Consider the following 23,782-nt stretch of genomic DNA (forward strand, 5'->3'; position numbering starts at 1 on the left):
TCCTAGGAGAAAAGAGTGTAATTCTTTCAGCATCTTTGATTAGGCAATGGTTTTACAGAAGTAATCACTAGCCATGACTGAAGGGGAATTATCAGACTTCATCAAAACTAAATTGTCTGTGCTGAAAAAAAGACACACTAACAAAGAATTGATGGAATATCCAAATATGGGTGAAAATTCTTCAAATATAGTATCTAATAAGACTTTTAAATATAAAATATGTAAGTAATGCCAGTAAAAAAAAGAATAAACTTTATAACTGTAGCAGTCTGAATAAATATTTCTCAAATATGTCAAAAAAGACATGAACCCATAGTCATGGGACATGTGTTCAACAGTGCCAGACATTAAAGAAAGGCGAACAACAACAACAACAAAAAGAAAGAGACATAAACATATTCATACAATAAAATAATGCAAAAGCAGGGAAGGAAAATTTGCAAAAGCTTTTTCAATGCTATGTGGCCATGTCAGCTGAAATAAAGCAATTTTCTTTACAAAGTATCTGGCCTCAAGTATCTTATTATACTAACAAAAGCTGACTAACTCATGCTTCAAACATATTGTCCTTTCTGCTAGATCTTATGGTCTGGCTTTGGGCCTTTGTTTTGGTTGATGTTGTTTTTACTTGTTTGTTCATTTGTCTTGGTGCTGGAGATATCCATTTGTTGTGGGGCCTTATACATGCTAGCCAAGTGCTCTATGACAGCCCTTGACTCTACATTCTCAAACAAGATTTCTAACATTCGTAAACACTTCCTTTACTTACAAGTACCATGAGTTTTTTGGGAACATTTGAAAGACATATTACTTATTTGTGTCTTTATTTTCTGTTCTTTTTATTTCAAAATGCACTCTTTATGGGGGCAATTAAATTTTGTGCACTTGAAGTATCTAATGGCTACAGCAGCAGCTGATAGATAACCCCACTTAGTATATAATTGTTGAGTGAATAAGTATAAGGGTGTATGTTTTCAGAACATCTAATGCAAATTCAAACATATACTTACTTCCATTTTCTCAGAAAAGACAGTATATTTCTATTTGAGAGGTTAGACATTATCACAGTAAATTAAAGCAAAAATAAATGTAGAGAGAGAAAGATGTTAGAAATGTCTCCAAGGGTAGATCCTACTTTTACAAAGTAGAAGTTGGTGAGGCGTTATACACAATAAAGACTTTTCACTAGCTAAACTTTGTCTTGAATTCAGTACACTAATCCACGCATTTCAGTTGCTTTCCAGAAACAACAACTGGAGGTAGTTAATACTGAAGGGAAGGAGAAACGGAAAGAGCTAAGATGCCTGTAGTTATTTTTCTTCACCTTCATCTTAATGCAGAGATAATGATCAAGAAATGTTTGACCAGCTGTCAAATGCAGAGACCATTTCTCTGACCTAGTGTTCTAAAATTTCTCTCCAGCTTTTTTGGCTATCACCATCACACTTTCTAGTCTTCAGTCCCAAATCCCAATCCACACGCCATCATCAGTAACAGTCATAAGATGTCTACGTGGACAAGAACTCTTACACTTCTTCTGTTCAGAAATAATTTAGACAGACTTGGCCTAGGCATCTTATTCATCATTTTATAAAGTATTCAAGGGAGTTTCTCTGGGCAATTAAGATGAAATTCATTAAAGTAATGCTCATACTGATGGCCACTCATTGCAACCATCTGTCGTTTTATACTTCCCACCTTCATTCCCCAACTACTGTTAATGTCCACTCACTTTAGAAAATGGTCTCAACATTACCTAACCATTGACTTCCAATGGCTCACTGCTGTTAGTATCGACTTCTCTCTTGAATTTTTGTAACTGGAGGTTTCTCTCCCGCCCTCCAGTTCCCGAATATCCACTCTGAGGCTTAATATTAATTAAAACTTTTTGGCCGATGGCTCGGGCTTATTACTAACTAGCTTTTACTTCTTAAATTAACCCATTTCTATTAATTTGTGTGTTGTCACTTGACTGCAGCTGTACTGCACATCTTGCTTTTCCAGTAGTTGCTGGCATCTCTCAGACTCCCCCTTCTTTTTCCCTGTATCTTTGCATGGATTTCCTGCCTGGTTCCACTCTGCCTGGCTATGGTCAGATAAGTTTCTTTATAAACCAATAGTAATGAAATATATTCATAGCATACAGAAGGACATCTTACACCAATCTATATCCTGTGTAAACCGTACAAGGCAGGAAAAACTGTCTTTAAAGCAAAGAGACTCCCTTTGGCAATCCCCGGGCCTGGTGCCGAAGAACAGTAGCCCTCTGCTTACCAGGCTTCTAAAAGACCCATTAACAATCATGATATTAATTTTTCCAGTCATTGTCATCACACTAGAAATGTTAATAATGAATCTGAACACCACTGTGAACAAAAAAGAAGAAATGAACCCTGTGCTGCCGCTCATATAATGGTGTCAACTAAAAACTTTTTACTCACGTCACTCAATTCCTCACTAATTACATTTGACTGTGGGACCACAAATTGTATGGCAGGACTTCCCACTGTAAATAGTGAATCAGAACTGACCTTGATGAGCAAATACGGAAGGTCATGCTTCAGTCCTGTTATATATATATATATATATATATATATATATATATATATATATCTGATTGACCTTCAGTAGAACCTGCAGTTTCATTACTTAGGAACAGTTCCGTTTTCTCAATTGCAAAGCAGAGGGGAGAACCATGCACCTGCTAGATCCTTTTAACTGTAGAACATTTGATGTCTAACTATAAGGACCATAAGCATCCCTTGGTTCTTGCATTCTCATTGAAAAGATTGCAACTAAATGCATAAGGAGCCTCAGCAAGTAGAGTTTATTATAATAGATCAACCTTAATTAGGGCAAGAATATAGTCACCTGGCATCAGTAGACCATACAGGAGATGAGACCTGTCAGGATATCAGGTTTATTTTGTTGATTTTTTGTTGTTGCTTGTTGGTGTATTTCTTTTTCTTGTCATCTAGTCATGTCAGTCAATTTCTCCAGTTATGATCTGTGGCTTGAAAATATGCTACTTTTAAAGTATACCGCCTCTCAGTGTACATTCTCACCCAGAACTAAACTGAATTGGGATTACGCCCAAATTTGCAACCCATTTATGAGATCTCGGGAATATAAAGAGAAGGGTTAAGAAGGCCTGGATGTGCTCCAAGTACATTAGAAGTGTCCATGAAATTGAATCAAAAAAGCCTATTATTTTGTGCAGTGATGAATAGATGGCAGATTTTTTTTAAAAAAAAATTTATTCTTTACATATGTTACATTCAGACCACACTACCTCCACTCCTCCCAAACCCCAAACTTCCTTTCTCCTAGATCCATTCCTCCTCTGCTTCCTTTCAAATAGAGAGAGAGGGAGATACTCGCAGAGATATCAACTGAACATGGTCTAACAAATTACAATAAGGTTAAACACAACCCTCATATCAAAGGTGAAGGTGGCAACGCAGAAGGAGGAAACAAGTCCCAAGCATAGCAAAAGCATCAATAATACCTGCACTCCCACAGTTAGGAGTCCCACAGGAACACCAAGTTATGCCAACATAAAGCATATTCGGAGACTCTAGCTCAGACTCATACAGGGTCTGTGATTATCTCGTCAGTATCTGTGAACCCTGCTTAGTTGATTCTGCGGACTGTGTTTTCATGGTGTCCTTGACCCCCTCTAGTTCCAAGCAATAGACAGCTACTCATGATACTAAAAAGTTTGGGAAAGGCAAAAAGACACTCTCGATAGGACAAAATGGCAGACTACAGAATGGGAAAGTATTTCCACCAACTCCACATCTGACAGAGAGCTAATATCTAAACTATATAATGAATTCAAGAAACTAGACATCAACAAACCAAATAATTCTATTAAAAATGAGGTCCAGACCTAAACAGAATTCTCAATAGAGGAATCTCAAATGGCTGAGAAACATGTTCAACATCCTTAGCCATTGGGGAAATGCAAATCAAAACTACTTTGAGATTCCATCATACACCTGTCAGGTTGGCTAAGATCATAAATATAAGTGACTGCTCACGCTGGCAAGGATACGGAGCAGAAGGAACACTCCTACATTGCTGGTATGGGAGCAAACTTGTACAGCCACTAGGAAATCAATTTGGCAGTTCCTGAGGAAATTGGAACTTGATCTACCTCAAGATCTAGCTATACCACTCTTGGGCATTCTTAATTAGGCTTTTTGTTGATGTGAAGAGACAGCATAAACACAGCAACTATTATTAAAAAAAATCATTTAATTGGAGTGACTTACATTTTCAGAGTTTTAGTCCATTATTATCATGGTGTGACATAGTGGCATGCAGGCAGACATGGTGCTGGAGAAGTAGCTGAGTGCCCCACACTTGACTTGCTGGCAACAAGAAGTGTTTAATCTCTCCGCACATGGATTGAGCATATATGAAACCTCAAAGCCCACCTCCACAGTGACGCACTTCCTATAACAAGACCACACCTACTCCATCAAAACCACACCTCCCATTAGTGCCATTCCCTTTGGGGGCATTTTCTTTCAAACTAGCATATACCCAAAGAACGTACCATCCTACCGCAAAGACACTTGTTCAACTATGTTTGTATCTGCTTTCTTCATAATAGCCATCACCTGGAAACAACTTAGATGTCCCTCAGCTGAAGAATAGATAATAAAAATGTTGTACATTTGTACAGTGGAGTACTACTCAGCAGTTAAAAATAGTAACATCATGAGATTTGAAGGCGAATGAATAGAACTAGAAAAAAGTTAACCAGAGAAAGGTAATCGAGACCCAGAAGACAACCATGATGTGTACTCACTCATAAGTGGATATTAGCTGTTAATTAAAGGTTACTCACACCATAATCCACAGACAGAGAGAAGCTAAGTAACAAGGAAGGCTCAAGAGGTCATGTCAGGATCCCTCTGGGAAAGGGAAATAGAAAAGATTTTTCACTGGCCTGGGGTGCGTGGAAATGGGAACAGGGGGGTCCAGGCAAAACAGTGAATGAAAAGAAAGAGTACTAGGAGAGATGACTTGAACTGGGTGGGGTGAAATTGGGGGGTGGGAGATGTAGAAACCTAGTGCAGTGGAAACTCCCTGGAATCTATGAGAATGACCTTAGCAAAGTCTCCTAGTATGGGGGATACAGAGCTAAAACTGGACATCCTATAGAACCAGACAAGGCTCCCAGATGTGAGACTGCATCATCAACACAGCCAAAAACCCTCCACCTACCATGTGTCCTGCCGGCAAAACATGCTGGAGTAATGAGGAAGCAGGATTTCTGGGAGAGGCCAGAGCGAGTGGCCAGTGGGAGTGGTCAGTGAGAGTGGCCCACCAACAACTGCTCCAACTTGAGGCCCACACACCTGACATTTCATGATGGCCAAGAACCAGAAACTGGTCAGCTCACACCCAGTATAGAACCAAATGCAACCGGCAGAAAAAAAAATCAATGAAAAGATTCCTAATGATATTCTGTCATACTCATGGATGGTGCCTAGACCAAATATCATCAGAGAGGCAGCATGCAGCACCTAATAGGAGCAGATGCAAAGCACCCACAGTCAAAAACTAGGTGAAGCCAAAAGACTCCTATAGAGAACAAATTTTTAGTTATCTTTTAAGAATGTGTGTACATGTTCATTTGATACTAATGATGATAAGAAGCCAGGTTTTTCTGGGATTAACTGTGGTATAGTTCATTTAGAATCAGCCTTCAAATAAGACTGTAGAAATCATTTTAGGCTTTGATTACATTTAGAGTCAGGTTTTATTGTTTTTTCCCATATATTTTATAATAAAAATGTGATCTAGCACAACTTACTTATTCCAAAAAGAAAGAATTTAAAAAAAAGAAGTAGCAGATATTTATTAAATACTTACTATAGGCCAAACTCATTGGGCAGTTTATTTGAAATAACCTTATTTGAAAATAAGCTCGTGAAATAACCACTCCTTTTTGTGTTTCACATAGTGGAATAGGCTTAGAGAAGCTTACATTTCTTTTAACTAAGAGAAGTAAAAGCTCAGAATTAGAACCCAGGGCTACTTGAAACCATCTCCAGTATTTTACCTATTTCCACAAACATTTCCTGGCAATATTTTAATTAAGTGAAGTTGTTTGCAGAGCTGTACTTAAGTGAAAACATGTTAACCTAAGTAAGTTTGCCTGTAGCTTGTTTCTACGTGGTTTATTTTTATTTTGTTAATGGAGATATCTTCCCCTCTTTCCAAAAGGGATATATAACAGATTACAAGGATTAGTGGTGAAATACATAAACTGGGCTCTGCCCGTTATAACATTAAGCACAGTTTTAAACACATTGAAACAAATTGGTAGAGATTTTGAAACATCAGTAACCATCATTTACTGACAGGACCTAATAAAGATGCTAATGAAGGGAGAAGAGTTTTGTCCAAAGAAAGAACTGCTTTGTGTTGAAAGTGCTAAGACTAGATGAATTAATGAACACAGCATCATAAACACTGATAAAAAGCATCCCCTTGCTTCAACACCAGCAGCAAACAGAAAGATACGCAGTGGAGGAAGTGTGCTAAAGAATTCAGTTCTTTGCATATAAAATAATTCTGTGGCACCCAAAGGGAAAGCCTTCCTGTGGAAAGAATCTAAGGTTGATACTTTCTCTAAGCCTGTGCAAAGACCCCAGAATTTCCATCCTCACAGAATCAGCTTACAGTCAATCTAGAACGGGCTGCTTTACAGGAAGGCAACTTGAACAGGGGAGGGCAGTAGGAGGATGTTATGTCTCCTCTTTATAGAATTCTGTCCCCATTTCTTAGAGCTGAAATAAAGAGCGAGGCTGAAATCAGCCCCTTGGTATGACTCTAAAATTGCTTGTTATGACCTGAATGAAAGCTGACTGTATCTTCACAAGTGGTCTTGGGTAATTTTATAAAAATCAATCAACCATCATCACAGTTGCTTCCCCTCTAAATACATAAACGAGCACATCCTTTACATGTAACCACTCACTTCCATCAAACCTCTCTGATTTCTTTGAAGGGGAAGTAAAAGAGACTTTTAGCAGCTAGCTCACGTTTGAAAAAAAAAAGGAACACTAAAACAAACTTTTGACTAACTGCATAATCAATCATCGTCTGTAATGACCACAAAATCATTTGCTGTGTTTTATAAGGAAAACAGACACACAGCTTTAAAGATGACTTCCTTAGAAGAACGATTTTAACTTATTTTTTACTATAACCAATAGACTTTGAAAGAGCTGACTTTCCTTATCTTCAACTCTTCCATTCCTTTCTGTAGTGTAATCCCCACCCCCAGCTGGACTTTTGCCTCACTGCTCTACCGTGCTGTTGCTGTCAAGGTCACACATTTCATTCATTCATATCGGTCTCAATCTTTGATTACCTTGTAGTTTACTATGTCCTGGAACTCCTTCCCCTCATCTACCCGGTACTGCACAGCCCTGATTTTCCTCCTCGTTTCTTCTTCCTTTCCTTCTTTTTGTGAGACAGGGTCTCATAATGTAGTCTTGGTTGTCTGGGAATTCACGGTGTAGACATGGCTGGCCTTGAACTCACAGTGATTCACCTGCCTCTGCCTCCCAGGTACTGGCTTTAAAGCACCACTACACTGGGCTTCCTCCTGTTTCCCAGGCATCTACATCCCTGGTAGTTGATTTCTCTGGTCATCCCAACCTAAGCACTTCATATGTCCCAAGACCCAGCCCTCTGGCCACTTTTCTTAGCAGTGCATGTACACCACCTTCATTGTCCCCTTTTATCTCAAGGGTTAAAAAAAACATCAGTGTATCTCGTTGTAGATAATTCCCAAACATTGATCTCCAAGCCTAATAATCTTGGCCCTCAACTCAATTTGTACACCAATCTTCATTTTCAATATCTCTACTTGAATGTCCAATTATCTTTTAAACCCAACAATTCAAAAACCTAAACTCCCCTTACCTCAGAAATCTAGTTAACCCTATCTGGTTGCTGAGTCCCACAACTCTAGACTCAACTTTCATTCTTTCCCCACAACCAACCCCTCAGGAAATTTTATATATCGCATCTTTAAATTACCCTCCTAGTCCGGCTACTTCTCACCACCTGGCTATACACTCCTACAGTCTAGGTCGCTTTTGTCTCAGTCCTGAAGTATTGAAGATCTTGTCCTTTGAATGGAAACCAGATGATCCACATCTATGTTAAAATCCTACACTCATCCCCATTACTCTCAAAGATTCCCAGACCCTTCGACATCAGTCTTCTCTGGCTCAGGCTCCCACGACTCCCTTCTTGACCAAGTGTTCCTGTTGCATTGACCACTTTGCCTCCTCCTCCCACCTTAAAGCATTTACCCATGATGTGTCCAAAGTCCCTAGCCACCCTTCCTCAGTATGGGTTCCCGTCCATCTCAAACCAGGCTCTGTAGAAGTAGTAAGTATAATAAAAAAATAATAATAATTCACTTGCTTATTTGTTTCTTTCCTTATAAAAGTAAACTCCATAAGAGGAAAACTTTTTTTACTAGCTTCATCCACAGCCCTAGTCTCTGTACCTACAACAGTACCTGGGCCATAGGAAATAGTATTGCTGAATAAATAGAACTTTAAGCTCTGGAAGTAAATGAGTCTCCCACAGAGGCTAAGTAGACTGAAAACAGAAGAGGGGGGAAGGACAGAGGGGGAAAGTCTATCAAATACCCACATAAAACCTAGAATAATAAGATTTAAATAGATTCGAGTAATCAGAAGGTTGCAAATGCGTGGACTCTTGGGAATGTTTTCAGAGCTGTGAAGGTGGTAATGTGGATGCCAAATGTTATATGCCGTATTTTAGCAGGATTAAGGGAGTAAAGGTTCACAGTGGTAGCATTTTTGGTGAAGAGGTGAGTACTGGGGCGAAAGGAAATAAACAATGAACTCAAGAGTCAATCAACAGAGGAGAATGAGGCTGATGCAAGACTCGAAAAAGGATCCGAGGTCCCCCATTAATTAGATGACATCTGTCGCCAAACTAGATCATCTGTCTTCTCAAACCTTGAACTACTTGAATCGAGAGAGGCAAACTACCCAATTTATTTACTTACAATGACTAACCTTCATTCAGAATATTTTCTGTAAATAATTTAGCAGCCTATATACCACAACTTTTCAACTGCTGACTTGTCAAATGAATAGTCAGGGGAGTCTGCGGATTAGCACTTCTAGAGAATGGCAGGTGAGTGCACATTTAAGGTGCGCAGATACTACTCTGCTTTGATAAGGGGGCGCCAGCTGCGATGTGGGAAGTTGTGGGGTATGACACTATCCTCGCTGTACCGTGCTGCTTCGAGGATGGAAGCTACGAGGAGGTGAGGAAGAGCAGGCAAGAACAGCATTAGGCAAGGCAGCCACAGCCCGAAGCCTGCTTCGTGATGGGGTGCACGCCACACGGTTTCCTTTGTTGGCAAGATCCAGATTAGACTCGTGCCTGATCCACTGGAGCAGAACCTGGGAAGCCTTCGAGGTGGGCTTGTCCCCGGCCAGAGAGGCGGAAAATCAATTTGGCTGGCAAACGAGAGCCCCCAAGAGCTCAGTCCACGCTCCATAATCCTATCTACTAGCAGCTCAGGAAATACAAGTCTGAGTCCTCACATATTCATGGAGAATGTGAGGCATAAATCAGGCTTTAAGGATAAGGGGGAAAGGCAATGGGCTCTCTGGCTGGCTACTAATTAATCAAGCACAGAACACCTAAGCTTAGCAACCTGGGATGAAGCCACTTCCACACCAGCAAGGAAGCAAGGGCTACTGTTGCTCTTCTCCTTTTCTGTTCCCTTTCAATTAAAACAGATATCGACTGAAAATTTCCCCTTTAGCTGATGCTGCTTATGCATGCCCCTGTTCTTTCTTTAATTAAAAAAACATGCTTATTGCAAGACTTGCCAGAATCACTTTAACGGTATTTTAATTGTAATGTCTCTGCCTGATTAAAAAAAGAAAATATGAACTGAAAGTGTTTGCAAAAACGGTTCTCGGGATGCAAGAGGAGAATGATACACCTCCCAGGAATGGATACCACATACCAATTCTTTCATTAGCCTTGTGTTGCAGTGATAGGGGCAGCACAGAAGGGGAAAACGTGTCTGAAATAAAATCATTGACTCCCAGCCACAAACAATAGCAGAAAGAAATAGTCTTCATCAGTTTAGATGTTCCCAACAGGATAGAGAACTGCAACCAACCTAAAATGCTACACTCAGGAGAAGCCCATTCAGTGTGCCCAGTGCCATTTCCACTGCTCTTTATACAAGACAAATGGTCACTGGAAAAAAGAGCAATGGTACTCTTAACTGTCTTTCATTCCTGACATCTTGATGGGTTACCTTTATGGTTTTAGGCTCTTTCTTAAACCTGATCATGTATCAGTGTGACCTGAACGAATATCTTAAAACATCGATGTGCTGGGGGTAGAGAGGTGACTCTACACTTAGATGCTATAGACTGAGTACCAGATACTGAGAACTGTAGGTGTCCCTTACTATTACAGGTAAGTTATGTGGCGGTTTTGGGTGGCCATAATCTTGTCATGCTTGTTCCCATCTAAAACAGGCAGAGAAATAAATACAAACTTGGAATTATGGATTAATTCTCTTTCTCATCCAATAAATATTTACTGTTATTTCCAAGTCCTTCTCCAAGGTATGGAAATAAATATGTAAAAACATATGGTCTCTGTATCCAGGGGTTACAGTGGAGTTGAACTGTTCCAGGTAAATGACAGTAACCTAATGTAGTGAACTGATCTGTTTTCCAGATAACCGAATAGGGAGGTAAATGTTATCATTCACTTAGACTTTTACTTGTTCTTTCTGAATCGATTCTGCACTAACTGTAAGTTTAAACATATTTTTGGAACTATATGTAAATCTTTAAAGGAACTGGAACACTAATATAAACCAATGCCTGTCATTCCAGGTACTGTTACCAATTATTTAACTAAACTGACTCCCTTTAGGGCTACAGAAGACCACCATATCCCTCACTCACAACGCTTCCTATGTGTAAGTCTCAAGGTCTCAGTTACTCCTTGGGTTCCTAAAGTCACAGAAGTCCTCACAAAGAAAGCAACTGCAAAAGAAAACAAACACAAAAATACAACTCCGTCTTTTCCCCAAAATTCTGCCCCAAGCTGATAGAAGTCATACACGCCAAATACATTCAGTCTTCCTTTTTCTTCATACTACCACACATCAGAGCAAACTAGTCTTCAAATGACCTCCAGATACAATTCTCTGATTGGGTTATAGCATTGCTCTATTAGAAATCAAGGCAAAGTTATTCTGTATAGCAATTTTGAGAACACAGTTAGCTTTCTTGGGTTGCAATGTCTATCCTTATCTGGCCCCGTGAATATCGCACAGCTCATAAGAAACACCAGCAATAAAGAATGTTTGATCTCATAGTTCTCATAGCTCAAGAATCTTAGTTACATAAGAAGCATAAACTTCTAGCTCCCTTTCTAGTCAGGACGAATAGGATCTAGGGATCATTAATCAACAAATGAGACAGAAAGGTAAGGAGAGGCCAAGTCCTGAAGGACCCTGTAAGCCATATTAGGTTTGGATTGAAAATTAAGGGCTAATGGAAAGCCAGTGAGGGGTTTTAAGTAAGAAAGTTCGAGACATTTATCTTTCATTACTGAAAGTGCTGTTCTAGGAATGGACTGGACCTTTTCAGGAGCATTTTTCATATTACAGTATCCAAGTTGTCAAGACACAAACTGTAAATTGTTAAGCATCTATCTATCTGTCTGTCTGCCTATCTATTGAAAGCATGTCCTTTCTCACAGCAACGGATTATCTTTCATTTATGGCTAATCAAGTGTGTCTGGGACGGTTCTCTGGAAGTAAATAATGTAAGCCATTGTCAGATTGGGGAAAAAAAATAACAGGCTTCAGAGACAAGTGTCCCTCACATAAAAAAGCTTTTGTCTCTGATGTCCTGATACACAAATAGCAAATGAAATTGGTCACTGTCTGGGTGAATCCAGTAACATGTGAGGGTATTAGGAAGGATGCCAGCTATAGAAAACTCACACCCAACATTAACCTGTCTTCTCACTTAAGAAACTCAGTTATTATTTCATTCATTCACTCAGCAATTACCTGGGCATCTACTTTCCCAGAAGCCCATGGGTACTTTCAGCTAGAATAGACATCACCATCATCAATTCCAGCTTTTGTCATCCTTAGCCTACACCCTAGACCTGTATATGCCTCCACAATGGTCAAAGGAAGAAAAATTGATATCATATTTATAAATAATTGGGGCTGTGGAGATGCTTTGAAGGGTAAAATAATCACTGTACAGCATGAGTAATTGAGGTCAGACTCCCAGAAGCCACATAAAGACAGACATGGTAGTACCCATCTGCAACCATTATTCTTTTTTTTCTTTTTTTAGTGTGTTTTTATTGAGCTAAACATTTTCTCCACTTCCCTCCATCCTTCCCTTCTCCCCTTCTACCCTCTCCCATGACTCCCATGCTCCCAATTTACTTAGGAGATCTTGTCTTTTTCACCTTCCTTTGTTTCTCCATGTTTGTCTCTCTTAGGGTACTCTTTGTTATCTAGTTTCTTTAGGACTGTTTTTATCTAAAAACCACTCATTAGTGAATACATATTATATTTGTCTTTCTAAGTCTGGCAACCCAGTATTCTTATGGTAAAATGAAAGATGGAGACAAAAGAATCCCTAGAACCGTGTGGACCAGGTAGCTTGGTCTATGCAGCATCAAACCATGAGAGACCTTGTTTCAAACAAGGTAGAAGGCAAGGATCAAAACCTGAGGTTGTTCTCTGACATCCATATGCATGCTATAGTGTACACACACACACACACACACACACACACACACACAATTGTGGTGAAGAAAGTCAAGGGCTGGAGAAACCTTAAGTGGTAAAATGCTTGCCTAACAAGTAAGAGTATCTGAACTCAATCCCCAGAATCCACATTAAAATAAAATAAAACAATAAAACTGACCACAGTGGTAAGTTGGTAAAGTCAGAACTGGGGAAGCAGAGACAGACAAATCTCTAAGAGTTACTAACCGGTCAGTCTAGCTCTTCTGTGAGCTCCAAGCTTGTACGGGACTATGTCTCAAAGCAAAACATTTGTAGACAGAAGTTTCTGTCCTACCAGCAGCTCCCAAATAAACACATTGAGGCTTATATTAGTTACAAATGCTCGGATGATAGCTCAGGCTTATTAGTAACTAGCTCTTACATTTTAAATTAACCCATATTCCTTATTTTGACTCTGCCACAAGGTGGTGCCTTTATTAGCATGGCATGTTCATCTCCTGTTCCCTCTGCATCTGACTAGCAGCTCCAGACTCCTCCCTTCTTCCTCACGGCATTCTCCTACTCTGGCTCTCCTGCCTAATCTTATTCTGTTCAGCTACTGGCCAGTCAGCTTCTCTGCTTCTTTATTAAACCAAACATAAAACATATGGTCACATACTGTAAAGAAATATTCCACAGCAAACAACAATAAGAGTGTACCATGCCTGAAGAATGACACTCGAAGTTGTCCTATACCCCCCCACACACACACACGCACACACACACAAACACACACAGATATTTCCACATGTATAAGTATACATTCCAACAACTATGCGCATACACAAATTATGTCAAGTTATCAGTAAATTATAAATTCTGTCAATAGCACAGTTAGCCTTAGAGAAAGTATCTTTCCACAGTGAAAGTTACATCAACCTGTCACCAGGAAAAGATATATAAAGTCATCCAAGGTAAAAGAAAGTATGGGTAATTTTCTAAACTACCCAGCCTAATACTTTCTGGTACAGACATAATCAAACTTCCAATCTTGACCACATGGAATACTTACTGGCAAATATAGGCATTACAATTTCCCTGTCCTTCACTACCCCTCATCCACAGTGCTTCATATACTTCAATCCACTTCTCTCCCTACTAACAGGAAGGAGATGCTTTTATTCTTGGACTAGCAGACTTATCAAACCCACTGAAAAAATCTGTGACTGCCTCAGATTCAACCCAAGGTCCATCTTGCTTACCAAACTTTAGTGAGTCAATTTACCATCTTCTGTTTGAAAGGTGATCCATTGGTTTGAAAGACAATGGCCCCCAAAGAAAATGGCACTGTTAGATGTATCATTGTTGGAGTAGATGCTGTGGAGGTGGGCTTTGAGGTCTCCTGTATTCTCATGCACATCCATACCACCCACCATGATAGTCCACTCTCTGTTTCCTAAGATGTAGAACACTCAGCTACATACAACGTATCTACCTGCGCACTGCCTTGTCTCACATGATGATAATGAACTGAAGCTCTAAAAGTATAAGTTGCCACCCCAATAAAATGTTTTCCTATTTCAGAGTTGCCATGGTCATGGCCTCTCTTCACATCATAGAAACCCTAAGACAAGTGGCCATATTTTGACCAACAAAGGAAGTAATTCAGTCTTCTTCAAAGGCAATTTACAGCTACATTATTTTAAATTTCCTAATTTGAAACAAATGTTGGCAGCTTCAGAAGATCTCATGTTGATCAACATCCTGTTCCAGAAAGAACCCTTAATACAGAATATTTCACTATGAGCAAAACTCCAGCCTGTCAGCCTGTCATCAGATCCATTTCCTTTTTTTGTTTGTTTGTTTGTTTGTTTTTCGAGGAGGTAGGTAGAGAAAAACTAATAGTTTTATTACTTTAGACTGTTCAGCGCATTTAAATGTATCACTTTATTGAATATAGAATTTTGTGATGAATATTAGATATAGCATTTACACAGGAATACATTTCCAATAATGTAATTTGGGACCTTTTAAGCTGTTTTGATACAGTTCCACTCTGTCATTCTGGCTGGCCTCAAACTCACAGAGATCTCCCTGCCTCTCTGCCTCCACAATCCAGGGATTAAAGGTGTGGACCAGGGCACCTGGAACTTCACTATTTCCTTTTTTTTTCTTTTTTAGATTGACTTTTATTAAGCTCTACATTTTTCTCTGCTCCCCTCCCTGCCTCTCCCCTCCACTTCCTTTTAACCAAAGTTGCAGGCATAGATCAATCTGTCAAACAACTGATAACAGAAAGGCAACAAGTGGCATATCAGGGGAATCCTCTTTACAGCATTTCCTGATCACTCTATTACTAAGTAGACCTGCAGGACCATCAGAATCCGAGGCTAGGTCAGTGTCAATAAGAAGCAACAAAGTATACAGTTCCCTGGAGAGATGCTTAGTCTTGACTATAAACTAAATTGAACTGAAGTTAGTAAAGCAGAGCTCAGGGTGTGCTTCTGAGGACATTGCCAGAACAACTAGATCCGGAGGACTCTGACCTAATCAATGTATTAATCCCTTGACAGACTCGCATCCCTGGGAGGTGGTGAGGCACAGAAAGCAGGACCTTGTGGGGTGCCTTAGGCCACTAGAGGCATGTATTAGAGATGCTCAGGCCCTGGCCTCCTCTCCAGCCTCTGCCTCCTGTCCCCCATATGAGTTTCTCTCCTCTGCCATCTTCCCCCTTAGCACAATAGACAATCATATCACACTGTGATACAAAACTATTTCTCCATTTATGCTGTGTCTCAGGTACCAGGAAAAGCCAACACATCAGGGGAAAAAATGGCAAGCTGGGTCTAGCACCTCATGGTGCCCCCTAAAATCCCCAGAACCTTTCCAGAGATGAAGAAATCTGACAACGGGTTTGACAGTGGGTTGAGAAATGGCGCTGCACTCATAAACTGTCAGCAGCTGTGGCGTCGAGGACAAGATCTGAACACAACAAGCCAGCCAGAATTCCAGCATGGGACAGGGAGGGCCCCAAGCCTCCACTCCAGCTGAGGAGCTACTGCCAATTGATGGCGACTAGGAGAAGGAAACTCATTTTCTTAGGAATCAACCATGCTCCACTGGCTCCGCCTCACATGGGTTCCACTAATTGGTCTCAGTCAGTTATTTTTCAAAATGGGGATGATGTGAGGAGAGGGAAGGAAGTAGAAGTCGGATCTGGAAGCAACTGTGGGGATTAGAAGATGCTGAATATACTCAAAATGTGTTATGGGTATGTATGAAATTCTCAAATAATAAATAAAATATTGGACTGTTTAAAATAAATGACGCTTCATCTCAAAAAAAAACCCAGCAATAATCATGTTTATACTATACCAGTCCTGATTATAATAGACCCAAAAGATCTGAGTCTCCTTAAAACTGAACTAAAAACAACTTTAAAGGAAATAAGCCCACATTCCAAGTTGCGCCAGAAAAGCTGTATGATCCTGAGCAACTAGGAGAAGGGAGGCAGGCAGATGAGGATTCTGCTGTTTCCACCTCCTGTCCCTTCTTCCCTTGCAAAGGAAAGGAAAACACTTCAGTGTGCATCCTGAAGATAACAGGGGCTAAAGCAATCCAAGGCCTTTATTATCCAGCTAATTCTTTCCGTAATCCAGTTTGCTTTATATATAGAAGCAGCTGCTATCTGTAAATCAAATTTTAACTTCGGTCTGATTCTCAGCCATCTCCTCTGTTATCGCTCTTAGTCCAAAAGGAACAACGAATGTTAATTGAGTTCTTATTCTGGACCAGGCTCTGTCAAAAAACTAATGGCTTTAAAAATATTTCCTCATTGAACTCAAAACATCCCTGTGACTGAGGAGTGCATAGTAATACTGCCTCGTGACCATCCCAAGAGCTTGCTCTTGCTATTGCTGTGACTTCTGAAGTCATTACAATCTGGTACTGCCCCAGGAAGGAGAACCCTGAGGCTTAGAGGGGCTCAGTTTAGCCAAGGTCACAGAGATGGTAGATGCTGAGGCCTAGATCTAACTCAGTTCCTTCTGGCTTGAAAGTCTGCCAAGCATTTAACTGTCGTGGTATACACCAGTAGACCAAGAAATAGAAAATCGCATTAAGGGCAAGCAATGTATTACTAAGCAGCAATGGAAATTGGAAGCAAGCTTCTGGTAAAAGGTTTTAAAGAAATGGCATTGTGAGAAATAAGAAAGTACAAAATGTCATTCTTATACGTATTTTTAGTGTAAAATATGATGTTTTAATTACATATTTGCATGTGCACACTTATGTATACACACATATTTATATATACATACACACGCTGGGTACTCAAATCAATGTATCCACCAGCTTGCATTTATCATAGTTTTTGTGCATGTATGTATGAGAGAGACACAGAGAGACACCTAAATTATAAAGGCTCTACACCACGAGGATGGTCTATCCTCTCTTAATTAACTCTTAATTATTATCTCTCAGCCAGTTAATATCAAGCTGCTTGACCACCAGATGAGAAAGAGATTCATTGCCTCATTCAGGAAATATAAATGTTTCCTCAACTGTAGAAGATCCTTGGCTGGGATGCATAATTCTTTGAAATGGAGGAACTTTCCTTCTTTGTTTTTATTGCTCCTCATAATTACTTTGAATAAAAATGATAAGTTTTAATTCAGAAATGCCTTTAGCTATTGGGCATCTTGACATAAAAGCACAAAAAAGTATAATTAATGAAATGAAGGCAAGATGCCTATTTCCACCCCCATCTCATTAGTAATAAGTGATTAATTCTTTTTTTGTGTTTAACAGTATCCCTAATAACTAAAAGAAAAAAATTGGGTGTTGGGCTTTATGTGTAGCTGATAGTACTGGACTGGCATGTGTGAAGCTCGGAGTTCCATTCCCAGCACCTATAATCCCAGCAATAGAAACTAGATGCCGAAGGATCGTAAGTTCAAAGTCCTCTTCAGCTATAAAGATTTAAAACCCAGCTTTGGTTAGGGACTCTGCTTCAAAAATACAAAAACAGGAGAAGGAGAATAGAAGAGAAGTAGAGATGGCTCATAAATTAAAGTTTTGTATCTTCTTCTACTTAGAATAAAGTAATGCTGAAGAGAGACGGCAAAATAGCTCAACAGATAAATGTGTCTGCTCTCCCGAATAAAACAAAAGTAGATCTATCTGAATGTCTTTATCGTGATCACAAGAATCCAGCTTATTTCAAACAACTTTAGAATAATTAAAAGGAGAGGTATGTATCACTGAAACAATTAAAGAGACTGAAAACAAATTAATTGGGAAAGATAATATTCACGAAATCAGGAATTACTTTCATATATGCAATAGATTTCACCCAGATCTTGAACCGTAGACCATTTGCTTGCTCATTCATGCGACCATCACCTTGCAGCTTCTGATCTCCATCATTTGTTCCACAGTGCTCTATATCCTGACTAGACAACAGCTAACAAATTCGTGATTTTTTTTTGATTTGGGGATTATTCTATGAGAAGAGACACACTTTGTAGCAATGACTAAGTTTAGAATATGACTTGTGATAATAAAATTATGAAGAAGGAAAACCAAACCAATACAGAGAATAATAAGAGGAGTGATGTGGGATTTTGTTCCATATACTGTGAATATGTTTTATTACCTTTGGTTAATAAACAAGCCACTCTGGCATATTGCAGGGCACAATATAGGAAGGCAGAAAACTAAACTGAATGCAGGGAGAAAGAAGGCTGGGTCAGGCAGACACCATGTAGCTGCCAAAGGAGAATGATGCCAGAACTTTACCAGTAAGCCACATCCTCATGACAATACACAGATTAGTAGAAATGGGTTAATTTAAGATATAAGACCTAGTAGAAATATGCCTGAGCCACTAGTCAAATATGTAATTAATAGAGATTTTGTGTGATAATTCAGGTCTGAGAGGCCAGAAAATGAAATTGCAGTCTCCAATTACAGAGAGGTAGTTGCAATTTTGGGAAGGGTCTCCTGTAAGCCCTTTCTGATGCACTGATATTTTCTCAGATAGCATATAAACACAATAAGCAAGCTACATGAACCTAGAGAACAAATGTTGCAGACAAAAGACATTAAGGACCAAGGTCTAAGGTCAGGTAGTTTCACAGAAGTGCTTAGCTGTAGTGAGTAAGGATGACAAGATCAAAGAATAAATCCAAAGTTAAAGAACGACCTTGGGTTTCAGTCTTGGTGAGATGTAAAGTCATCAGAGGATTCTGAAGAGAGAAGCAACAAGGGGTGTGATAGTTTAAAAGGCATGAGCTAACACTGATAGGGCACACCTTAGCATACAGAACGCAAGGCAAATTGCAATGACTTCAGTACAAGCAATCTTATTCTCTATCCAAACAGGTGATTTCAAAAAGGAACTTACTTCTGCATAGAGTGGGAAGAAGCTCATGAGCTCCCAGCCCCAGTTCAGGAGCTAGAGAAAGCTGTTGGCTGCTGGGGGAGGACTGTCCATCTTCCTACCACAGGCAGGCCAACCATGCTCCAGTGGACTGTCCCACAGCCATGTGCATATGGACTATCTGCTTAGACTCGGAGGCTTATTCAAATAGAAGTTGGGAGGGGTTATGATTAAGGGAGTAGATCCGGGAGGAGTTAAAACAAGTAGTTGGGGATAAGAATGATGAAAATGCATTGCAAGCATATATGAAATTCTCAGAGAATGAATAAATTACAATTTTTTAAAGTGGCCAGTTTGGCCTTGTCCCATAGCCACACTGATGAATATCTTCCATATCACCATAGAACCTTCATCTGGCGATGGATGGAGATAGAGACAGAGACCCACATTGGAGCACTGGACTGAGCTCCCAAGGTCCAAATGAGGAGCAGAAGGAAAGAGAACGTGAGCAAAGAAGTCAGGATCACAAGGGATATGTCCACCCATTGAGACGGTGGAACTGATCCAATGGGAGCTCACCAAGGCCAGCTGGACTGGGAGTGATGGAGCATGTGATCAAACTGGACTCTCTGAAAGTGGCTGACAATGAGGGCTGACTGAGAAGCCAAGGACAATGGCACTGGGTTTTGATTCTACTGCATAGACTGGCTTTGTGGGAGCCTGGTTTGTTTGGATACTCACCTTCCTAGACCTGGATGGAGGGGGGAGAACCTTGGACTTCCAACAGGGCAGGGAACCCTGACTGCTCTTAGGACTGGAGAGGGAGGGGGAAGAGGGAAGGGGGGAAGGGAAAAGGGAAGAGGGGAGGAGGTGGAAATTTTTAATAAATAAATAAATTTTAAAATAAATAAATAAATAAATAAAGTGGCCAGTTCAATACTTCCACAGCAACTCCAAAGTCATCAAGGTCCTGAGCTCATTTCATGTTCCCTCTTCCCCATCCTTACCAAATCATCTAATGATCGCATACAGTGGCTGATTAAGCCGTCATATTTACATAATAGGAAGTGAGGAAGAAATGAAGTACAAACATGTGCTACTGCATCAGCTCTACCTTAAGAAACTTCTTATACATGTAAATTTCTTCTTTAGCACAAGACTATGCCTAGCTCCAAAAGAAGCTCGAACACACAATTTAGCGTCTTGCTGTTACAAATTGGGATTCTGCTAAAAAGAAACACACAGACACACACAAAGCTAGAAGCACTGGGGAAAACTTAGTGTCAATGTTTAGCAATTCAGACCTAAAATTACAGCGATCAGGAATAAAATGATACTGATGTAAGTGTAGATGTACAAACACCGAGTGAGGCTTGAGACAGCAGGAATCACTGGTGGTTATGGTAAAACAAAGCATGAAGTCTATCATTAGGTTCGCTACCAGAAACATGCAATTTCAGTAAGGTAGGGAAGTTCCTCCAACTTTGATTCTCAGTGTGATCAAAACACAAGTCTGGAATAAATGACATGCTCTCTTTTAGACATGTGGACGTACAAGTGTGAGAATGTGTGGGCATGTTCATGTAGAGGTCAAGCTTGGTTGCTATTCTCAGAAATGCTATGTAGCTTCATTTGAGATCAGGTGGCTCTTGCCCTAGAGCTCACCAATTAGGCTATAGTGGCTGACCAGTGAGCCCCAGGGACCTTCCTTTGTATGTGTCTCTGGCACTGGGGTTACAAGCGCATGTCAGTACACCTGACATTTTCATGTGAGTTCTGGAATGGAACCTGAGTTCTTATGCTTGCACAGCAAATATTTTACTGACTTGAATTACTTAACACACCTAGAAAAAAATGGCATGTTCTGAATCCTCTCCACAGGCCAACTCGAATAATTACTCACTCTGCATTATACATCACTGCTTGTATCCATCAACTGCTTTAGCTAGAACTAGAAACTTCAATCTGTTGCATTTACTCCCCTAGTTATTTTCCTTTCAGTAATACTGCTTATTGCTGCCATTAATGGTTTTCTTCACTTTTTCTGGCATCTGAGAGAATTCCTAGGCCACATAATAAGCATTCAAAAATTATCTGTTGAGCAAAATTTGATCTTTGTCTTTTCTTTCATTGTTCTCCTTATTTCTAGATCTACAATTTGTGTCTTTATGATCAAAAAAATCTCAGCTTCTCTGGAGGCAACTCCCTTCCCTGCAAAGAACTCTTGTAAGCTAAGTGTACAAAGGCTTATATCCACCCCCTGCGCATCCCCAGAATGAGAGTGTCCTCCCAAATGCCGCTCATCGACTCTAGTGAACTTGCTGCACAGGCTCCTTCCTGTCTCCTGTCCTCTGATGCCCATCCGATGCCTCTTCCTTCATACCTCGTCTTTTTAACTCTATTTCTTGGTTAAACATTACTACGAAATAAGCATATATCCAAAGGCCAGACTTATAAATCCAAGACCTGAGTAGGAACGGTTCTTTCAAATGGTTGTATCAACAAAAGGCCAAGGCCCTTGAGAAGATGCAGGGTACCCCATCCTCTGGCATAAGTCAGATTCTGTGGGAATGGTGCCCATTTAAAGCTTAGCAAGGAAAACTTTTGAGATGCAGTTCTAAGTCTCTAATTTGACTTTGTCGTTGCTAGTCTTCAGGATATACTGGTTTATTGACATTCCTTAGCTACTAAGTCATTTACATACACACACACATACATATCCCTATAGCCACTAAACCGCATATATACATACAATACATTAAACCACATTGCATATATACATAATACATACATAATACTTCCATAGCCACAAAGCTACATATCTACATTTAATTGCACACACACACACACATACACACACACACACACACACACACACACACACATACTCCCCATAGCCACTAGGTCACATACATAATATTCCCCATAGTCACTAAGCCACATACATACATACATATATACCTCAATAGCCACTGATCTACATACATGCATACATACTACACTCATACATGTATACACATATAGAAAGAAAGAAAGAAAGAAAGAAAGAAAGAAAGAAAGAAAGAAAGAAAGGAGGGAGGGAGGGAGGGAGGGAGGGAGGGAGGGAGGGAGGGAGGGAGGGAGGGAGGAAAGCACAAAACAGATAAAAACTCAATATGACAGACATTCTACCTCTTAAAGGTCACTAATTCACTGACGGGACAGAAAACTTCTCGCCTGGGAACAAAGGAAAAACAAAAGCAGTTTCCAGAATAAAGAATGTCACAATAACTGGCCAGAAAATCTTGATTCAGTCTACAAAAAACAGGTATCATAGCCAGACCGTGGTGGCACATGACTTTAATCCCAGCACTCGGGAGGCAGAAGCAGGCAGATCTCTGTGACTTTGAGACCAGCCTGTTCTACAAGAGCTAGTTCCAGGACAGGCTCCAAGGATACAGAGAAACCCTATCTCGAGAAAAAATAAAGAAAGAGATAGCAAAAGTACGTTAGCTATTCCTCTTCCAAATGTTTGGGTGTGTAGATACGCTCTTACTGTAACAAGAGTGCATCCATGCGTTGTTCACGGCATCTATAGTAACTACTAGTGTCAAGTTATAGAGGCGTCCATAACTAAGCATTTCTCCCACACAATTTCCATCTGACAATGAGCAAAGGCACTTTCATAACTATTTATTATTATCAGCCCATGAAGTAGGCAGTGTGATTTATTATCATTTAACAGATACAAAAATAAATACACAAAGAGGTGCACTGACTAACTTAGCCACATGGCAGATGAATTGAAATTTGAATTCTCAGGCTCCTCCAACTTCCTATACCCTAGAGCTATGTGGATGGTTTTGCACTAAGGAAGCCTATTTATATGACTTTCCATGGGACCAAGAAGACAAAACCACAACAGGGTAAACGCAGGAAGACATTGCTTTCTTGGCAGAGGATTTCAAAGGCAGCAGCATTAACCAATTTCAAGGCATTTTGCTATATTGTGGGGTTTGCCCTGGATAAGCAAGACTACAAAGGGCTGGGGCGAGGCAGCTGCTCCTGGAGAACACTATTAACTTTCTTGTTTTTGAAAAAAATAAAATAATTAAGCTCTGAGCTTTAAAAAGAGCGGAAAAGAACGGCCTTTAACTTTGAACTCCTCCGACCACCTCTTACTTTTCATTTTAAAAGACGTTTCAATCTGGTTTCAAAATAAATTGTCAATCAAACGCGGAAACTTCTCCAGAACCTTCCCCCTCCCTCCGAGTGACCACAGGCTGTTCAAACTCCACCGACCTTTAAGGTGCAGCGAACTCAGGAGGCTTGTGTTCGCATCCAGCAGGAGCAGCTGGCCGGTCTCCACCGTGACGCTGTCGCCATCTTGTGGTACTCTATGGGGAAACCAACTGTGAGGCCTGGACCACCTCCGACAGAACTGGAAGGAAAAGTTGCCCTGGAAGAGAGATGATTTGGCTTGTTTCTGAAGCAGGATGGCACAGCGAGCAATGGAAAATTGTAAATGATCCGGGAAAAATTAGTCACCTTCATTTTTCCTTGGACAACTAGCCCAAAGAGAGGAAAAATATGAAAGGAGA

The 23,782-nt window shown here is 40.1% G+C and overlaps 1 protein-coding gene across 2 annotated transcripts in view; it reads right to left on the bottom strand.

Moving 5' to 3' along the window:
• Pkhd1 (PKHD1 ciliary IPT domain containing fibrocystin/polyductin) overlaps window positions 1–23,782 on the bottom strand; it is a 456,733-nt gene that overhangs the window by 288,756 nt on the left and 144,195 nt on the right. For both annotated transcript variants that reach the window (XM_087898011.1, XM_087898010.1), the window contains exon 36: window positions 23,484–23,640. In XM_087898011.1, the coding sequence (XP_087754137.1) occupies window positions 23,484–23,640 (157 nt within the window). The remainder of the gene's footprint in view (window positions 1–23,483; window positions 23,641–23,782) is intronic.

Source organism: Myodes glareolus, chromosome 18, assembly GCF_982192425.1.
Source record: "Myodes glareolus chromosome 18, mMyoGla1.1, whole genome shotgun sequence".
Classification (NCBI taxonomy): domain Eukaryota; kingdom Metazoa; phylum Chordata; class Mammalia; order Rodentia; family Cricetidae; genus Myodes; species Myodes glareolus.